Below are 7,366 nucleotides of genomic sequence, written 5' to 3' on the forward strand. Positions count from 1 at the left end.
GCACGCAGCATGGGCCCCCATGCTGCGGATGTGGCCAGTCACCCACCGGAGGGGAGCGCCGAGCCCCCGCGGGTCCCCCGTGAGCTGGGCGCCCCCTGACTGGCCCTTCCCCCCCCTTCAGGACAACTTCCCCAGATACCCCGTGGGCAAGTTCTTCCAATATGACACCTGGAAGCAGTCTGCCCAACGACTGCGCAGGGGCCTGCCTGCCCTCCTGCGTGCCCGCCGGGGTCGCATGCTCGCCAAGGAGCTTGAGGCGTTCAGAGAGGCCAAGCGTCATCATCCCCTGATCGCCCTGCCCACCCACGACCCCGTGGCCCACGGGGGCGCCTCTCCGGAGGCATCCGGCAATCAGAAGTGAGCCAAAATTTCGCGTAATTCTGCAAGATGGCACTGTCCACCTCGTGCCCTCCTCTTGACCAGGGGCCGTTCCATCGGGCCCCGCCTCTGACACCTCTCGGGATCGCGTTCCCTCTGCGGGCTCCCCCATCCCCAACCCCTGCGCCCCAACCTCCCCATGTCAGGCTCTTCTGTCCTTGCCCTGTCCATCGGGCTGAGGAAATCCTACCAACATCTCTAAAAATGTACAAATTCGATTGGCTTTAAATATCCCCCCAAAATTACCCCCCAAATTATCCCCAAATTGCACAACCAAAAAACTAAAACTATGAACCCCTGAATCTCACACACACACACACACACGCACCAGTCCCCTTAAAATGATTTGGTTTTTTAGAAACACCAGGAATGTTAATTAGCTTAAAAAAATATCTAAAATTATCAATTGGCTAAAAAAAAAAAAATACCAAAACAAAATTGGCTTAAAAACAATTGGCATCGTGAAAGAATCAGGCCCCCCCTTCCTTCTCTTCCCCAGGGACCTCGAGTCAGATTGGCTGTGGGCTCGGGACCTGACCTCCAGGAGAAAGGAAGGGACCCCAGATCCGCAGGTAGACACGTCATGGTCTCTGCCGGCTCCGGCCTCCTCGGGCAAAACTCTGGTCGTGTTTGGGGAGAACTGGCCATCCTCACAACAGCAAAGCCCCAGCCTGGTTCCTCGCTCTGTTTCCCATCCTCGAAAGTCACCAGGGAGCTAGATGGGGGTTCCCAGTGAGACCGAAGGAGGGGAGCACAGAACGTGAATGCCGAAATTTGTGAAAATAAACTTTAATTGGCACAAACCCCCATACACCCTAAAATCCATCCTCCCCAAACTCACACATCCCAAAATCTTCCATCTCAGTTTACACCCTAAAAATCACACGCACCCACATGCATCCCTGCAGACACCCCCCACATGCACGCATACACACGCTCACACACACATGCACACACACGCTCGACACACCCGCTCACGCACACACGCACGCCTGCTCACACCCTTCTGCGCACACGCACGCCCTCACGCCCTCGCACGCACACACGCACGCAGATGGGTGAACCCAGCACGGTGCAGGTCAGACTGTGCTCTGTCTCAGACCCTTCTCTAAGTTGCTCATTGGTGATGTTTTCATGTTCTGTGCTCCCCTCCTGACCCCTGGGATGCGCTCCTTGGGTGGGAGAGGGTGGTCCATCTTTCGGAGATCAGGGAGGTGGCGTTCCCCACGGCCCCCGTGGTGCGAGCCCAATGCCCCCAGGCGCCACGAGCACCCGTGCCCCTTACCATCGTGCAGAGCGAGGACCGGGTTTGGCCAGACTGGAGGTGGCTGTAGCCGAGCAGAGACCAAGACGTGCCCTACCACGGAGCCTGACCCCCTAGGCGTGCTCCTTCGAGAAACATCTGGGACCCCCAGCACACCTAGGGACCATCCTTGCCAGCCTTCTGGGGGCCTCTCAGAAATGGGGGGCTTCCTAGGAGGCCGGCAACGGTGGTGGGGAGTGTGGGAAGTCTGGCGGTTGGAGGGGCGGGTGGGGGGCAGTGGGGGCTGGGTGGGGGGTGCTCTGGAGTAGGAGGTTCTCCCGCGAGGTTTGGAGGAGGAGAGTCAGGAGTCGCAGGTGCAGAATTACAGATCCAATCAGGAGCCCAGATTTACGCCGATTGATCTCTTCCCCCCTTTAATTGGTTTCTCCTGGGGCTTTTTTCCTTTTTTTTTTTTTTTTGATCCCTCCTTAGCTTTTTACGCGCTCACACACCAAATTAAACTTACTCCCGTCCCACGTAACAGGGGAGCAGTGACAAAGCAATGATGTACGAAGCCATCACCACCGCAGCAAAGCCGCGCGTCCTGCTCTCCGCCATTTATCGCCCTGATTCGGTTTTTGTTTTTATCTGTCCCTGTCGCTTGGGTTGAGTCGAGAGTGGGGCCTCCGTGGGGCGCTGGCCACTGCGCCCCATGGAGAAGCCAGAGGGAAGGGAGTGGGCCGCTGCCCAGCCTGGCCTCCGGGGACAGTGGCTGGTCCCCGGGGGTCCTGAGGGGCGGAGGAGGGGGTGGGGAGGCGTTTCTCCGGTGCGCAGAAGGTGCTCGGAGGCCATCAGGAAGGGGCCCCCAGCTGGCCCAGGCCGGCTGGGGGGGGAAGGGGCTGCAGGTGTGAGAGTGGAGGGGCTCCATCAGGCTGGAGCAGGTGGCCGCCTTCTGCGCACTTGGGGAGCCCTCCCCTCGCCCTTCGGTGACACCTTGCCCACCTCCTCAGCACCCTGTCTTGTCCCCAGGAGGCTCAGAGCTCCGCGGGGCCTCCTGGGGCCCAGGCGAGGTGAGGTCGGGGAGTAGGGGAGGTCAGAAGGGTGCAGACCCCGCAGAGCAGGAGAGCTGCAAGAGTGGTCCATCTACTGGGGTTGCTCGGGCCCCGAGGCCCACGGGTCTGGCAGTACCGAACCAGCCACCATCTCGGCGCCTAGGGCTGTGGCAGGGATCCGGGCAGCTGGGAGGTTTACCTCACCCCCGCTTTTGCCCCCAGCGCAGTCCCCCTGCACGACAGCCCGACTAGCATTCTAGAGGCCTGAGGCTTCTGGGCCCCAGTAACGGGGCTGGCACGACCCTGGGGGCGGTACGTGTCAGCCCACCAGCGGCACAGAGGGTCCTTCGGCAGGCGTCCGGGGAATGGGCCATTCGCACCATTGGACAGAGCCGAAAAGAGCCAAATTGTTGTAATTGGGACCCAGACAGATTGGCCAGAGATCCAAAAAGACTTGGAGGCACCCCAAATTGTCTGCCCGTCCTGCCGGATGCCCACTCCCCCAGTGTTAACGTTCTGCCTCTCGTGGGGTGGGTGCTCCAGGGCCGTCTGCCGACGCCCCTCTGTGTCCCCCAGCAAGCAGCTCCCCCAGGGTCCCCAGCCATCCAGAACCCGGGCCCCCATCTGACGTCCCGAGCCCTAGCTGTGGCCGTCCATCTTTTCTCCCCCTTCAACTGTCTTCAGCGGGACTCCCTCTTGGGTCCCCCCCCACCATCACCTGAAGACCCCCCACGTGCCGAGCACCGAGTGCCACCTCACCACTGTCGCGGTCCATCTGGCAGTGGCCATGCGGGCCTCCACTCGACCCCTTTAACATGCTGATATTTCTGGCAAAATTCATTGCTTGGGTTTTGTCTTTAACGTTTATCGCTCGCCATCCCAATAAAGCATTCAAATTTATCTTTTTCTGAGTCCTCTGCTCTTTCATGCGCCTCCAGGGTCAAGGAGGGAGGGAGGGGGCCCCGGGGGTGCAGGTATCCCTCTGCTGCCTCACAGCACGCATGGCCAGTGAGAACAGCCCGAAAGCCTGAGCACTCTTAGTAGGGACCATGGACACCTACTTGGGGCCAGCGGCTCTGGGACAACCTCAGGCACCAAATCCTCAAAGATGGGGTGTCCTGTGGCAGGAGGGGCCCCTGGGGGGTGGTTTCCAGGGTCCGCTGATGAGAAGTGAAGTGGCTTCACTGTCAGTTCCAGGGACCTCTCCCAGCCTGGGGGTGGGTGCTGGGGGCCCACCAGGTTCTGAAGGTTCTGGAAACCGGCTGTTGCTGGAGATGGGGATTCGTGTCACCTGCCCGCCCAGTCGCACACACAGACATGCTCAGTGTCCCCCCAAGATGGAAGCTGCAGCAGAAATCCCCTCCTCCTCAGCCCTGTACCCCCTCCCCCACTGCTCTGAGCTTCAGGACCCCTGGGCTGGTAAGAAGGTGGTCAGGCTGGCATCCCTGATGCTTGAGGCCTGAGCGGGCTGCCTCCCCACCCCCACCCCCCAAGCCCTGGGTCATCAGGTGCTCCATAGTGGGTAGAGGGGTGGTGGGGCCAGGCAACATTCAGCAGGCAGGCCCAGGGCTCTGTCTGGTTTGGGGGAGGGCCTCCCACCCTGAACCCCGTCTTTCTTTCTGTTTCTAGTATTTTCTAGTATTTCCCGGCCTGGTGCTGGGCCATAACAGGCTCAAAGCCAGTCCTCCAAGAGTTCGAGTGGTGTCCACACGGGTGGTGGCCATGCTGCCCACCCTCACTGCACTGAGAATTCCAAGCAGGGGGACTGGGGGGCTGCCTGGAGGAGGCAGGACCAGTCTCCAAGGATGAGGGAAAGAGCCAGCTGGATAAGGACACCATGCCCATCTTGGGGCAGCCTGAGGCGACAGCGGTGAGGCTGGGGGCCCAGGTGGGGCAAAGGACGCACACCCCACAGTGAACCACCCTGCCCAGGTCTCCCCACCCTGGAGACCAGGTCTGAGCCTGCCTCCCACACAGCCCTGAAGATCCACTGAGCCCTGGCTGCCTCCCCTCCTGGGACCCTTGGGGCACCGGGCTCAGGGTCCCGCTTCCTCCGAGCTCTGGCAAGCCATGCCCTCCCCAGCTGCCCCCGCCTGCCACACCCAGGGCCCTTCCTCACAGCCTCCTCTCCCTCACTGCAGCCCAGCCCACCTGCACCCCTGCCTGTGCTGGCTTTCCCCAAGACCCCCCACCCTGAGCTCCTGGCAGTTCCCCTGGGTGAGCCCCAACCCTGCTCCACCCCCGGGGCTGACACTGCCCTCGCCCCACTCTGCTTGGGTAGCTGAGCCCTGGGCCTTCTGGGCTGCCCAGCTCGGCTTCTCTCCCCTCTCTCTGCTCTGTAAACGCTCAACTCATTCCTGAGGCCTCACTCATTCATTCGTTCGTTCACACGTGTGGATGAGGACCCTCATTTGCAGCCCCCCCCCCGGGCTCAGTGTCAAGGAGGAAAGGGTGGGGTGTTCTTTGAAGCACACGGGTCTCTTGGAGAACATCATTTTGGAGTGCAGGCCTGAAGGAGGTGGGAGGCGTGGGGTTCTCCTGGAGGGAAGGGTGGAGAGGGTCCTCCCTCTGGGGAGGTTGAGGGAGGGGTCCGTGGGGGAGGCGAGGTCAGGGTGAGAAAGGGGGCTGTAGAACCATTGTCACTCGTTCAACAAACATTTACGGGTTCCTACAGTGCTTGGCTGAATGGTGCTTCCCCAAAACACCACATGTCCACCTCCCAGCCCCTGCGAGTGTGACCTTGTTTGGGAAAAGGGTCTCTGCGGGGGTCAGGGAGGGACGCTCTTTCCTTCGAATTAGTGTGGGCCTCAGGCCAAACCCAGGTGTGTCCCTGTGACAGGAGAGGAGGGGCAGGCCCGCGGGGGAGGGGCGGGCGGAGCCCCTGGGCTGGGGGAGGCAGGAGGGAGCCCCCCTGGAGGCTGGCGGGGGGGAGGGGGGGCTCGGCCCTGGGACACCTGCATTCCAGCCCAGAGAGAGGATTTTGGATTCAGGCCTTCAGAATCTGGGAGAATGGACTCTATGTTTCGAGTGGCCCAGTGCGTGGTCACTTAGGAAAATGACAGGGGGAGACACCCGCTCTGCCCCCGTCCCCGCTGCAGGTGCTGAGGCCACTGTGGTGTGCAGAGCAGGCGGTATGCTCATCCTAGAGGGGCCTGGGTCCGAGGTCCCGCCACCCCAGGCTAACCTGGGTCCCTCCCTCCCATGGTTCTTGCTGGTCTCCTCTCCCGACCACATGGAGCCCAGGTGGTCTTTTAAACTGTCAGAGCAGGCCCACTTCTGCGAAGTCCCCATGAGGACCCCTGAGTCCGTGCGGCCTCACGAGCATGTTTCTGCCTCGGGGCCTTGGCACGGGCTGCCCCTGCCCAGTCCACTTTCCGGCAGACACCTGCCCATTGCCCTCCTTACAGCAAACTCTGCGGACTTGCACGGCCCTCAGGGAAGCCCGTCCCCAGGGCCCTCTCTCCAGGGCAATGGGTGCTTACGTGTCCCCCCACTACTCCTGGATGCAGAGGGCGACACGGAAACCTGACTGTGAGTGGTGGGAAGGACAGGGGCCTTTGAGTCTCCGTCTGGCATTCTCACGAGCTGCAAAGCAGCGTGTGCTGTGGCCTATCTAGCTCCCTCGATGTCCTGCAGACCCCGGACCCAGTGTGCCCCTGGTCACCCCTCACCGCAGCAGGGTCCCCTGACGCCACTCCCCAGTCAGTGGACAGGCCCACAGCTCCACCGGCCACCGGCAACGCTGCCGTCCAGCTCCAATCTCCCCTGCTCTGCCACTCTTCCACACGCTCTGCCAGCCTGCAGCACACCACTCTCCCCTTAGGACCCTCCATGGCTCCCATGGGCCACTGGGTAGAGTGCTAACCCCAGACCAGGCGTTTCCTGGGTCACCTGGCACCCTACAGTTCTTCGGGCATTCAGCGAGCCTCCCACCCCATTCTGCAGCCTCCTCGTCCTTCACACAGGCTAGCTGCTCTCTCCTGGGCCCTTGGGCCTCTGCTTTTACCCTGGTGACCACCCCCTCTGTCGCTCCGCACAGCATTCTCCACCCGCCCCGGACGAGCCTGGAAGACACAGGTGCACCGTCATGGCCACCCACGAGGAGCCCCCAAGCCCGCCCCCCCTGTGCAGCCTCAGCACAGAGCTGGCCAGGAAGGCCCTGGAGAGTGCCGCAAAGGGCTCCGGCACACCCGCCTTTGGGGGCCCTCACCGGGCTGCTCCCCCTGTCCTTCCTAGAGGCCTCCTCGCCTTGGACCGCCCGCCTGGCTCTGGCCCCTGGGCCTCTTCCCCGACAACCTGCATCGGCCCGCCCTGCTGGCCGCGGCTCCTGGGGTCCCCGCTCCTCCCTGCCTGGGCCTGGCACGCAGCTGGTGCTCCCTCACAGGTGTACCAGGGCAGGGTGCCACAGAACAGGCTGCACAGGGGCCCGGCTTCTACCAGCCCAGACCCTTCTGGCCCTGGTGGGCAGCGGCCTCAGGTCCCCCAGCCGCAGCCCCCAGCCTCTCTCTCTGTCCCCAGCGGCAGCCCCCAGCCTCTCTCCCTGCCCCCAGCCGCGGCCCAGGCCTCTGCGGCCAGAAACCAAAGAGAACATGCCTGTTTATGCCAGTTACGCCGAAAGCAAAACAGTTTGTGGTTTGTGACCCAAATTTTTTGCCTTTTTTTTCAGAACATAACAAAGCTCAAGACAGCTCCC

At 62.0% G+C, this 7,366-nt stretch overlaps 1 protein-coding gene across 9 annotated transcripts in view; it reads left to right on the top strand.

Annotated features, from left to right (window-relative positions):
* IGF2 (insulin like growth factor 2) overlaps positions 1-3,573 on the top strand; it is a 28,868-nt gene extending 25,295 nt beyond the window's left edge. For all 9 annotated transcript variants that reach the window (XM_057317369.1, XM_057317371.1, XM_048216642.2 and 6 more), the window contains one exon: positions 122-3,573. In XM_057317369.1, coding sequence (XP_057173352.1) covers positions 122-361 — 240 coding nt within the window. In that variant the 3' untranslated portion in view covers positions 362-3,573. The remainder of the gene's footprint in view (positions 1-121) is intronic.
* Positions 3,574-7,366: the final 3,793 nt, after the last annotated feature.

The sequence above is a fragment of the Ursus arctos genome, unplaced genomic scaffold, assembly GCF_023065955.2.
Source record: "Ursus arctos isolate Adak ecotype North America unplaced genomic scaffold, UrsArc2.0 scaffold_23, whole genome shotgun sequence".
In the NCBI taxonomy this organism is placed as follows: domain Eukaryota; kingdom Metazoa; phylum Chordata; class Mammalia; order Carnivora; family Ursidae; genus Ursus; species Ursus arctos.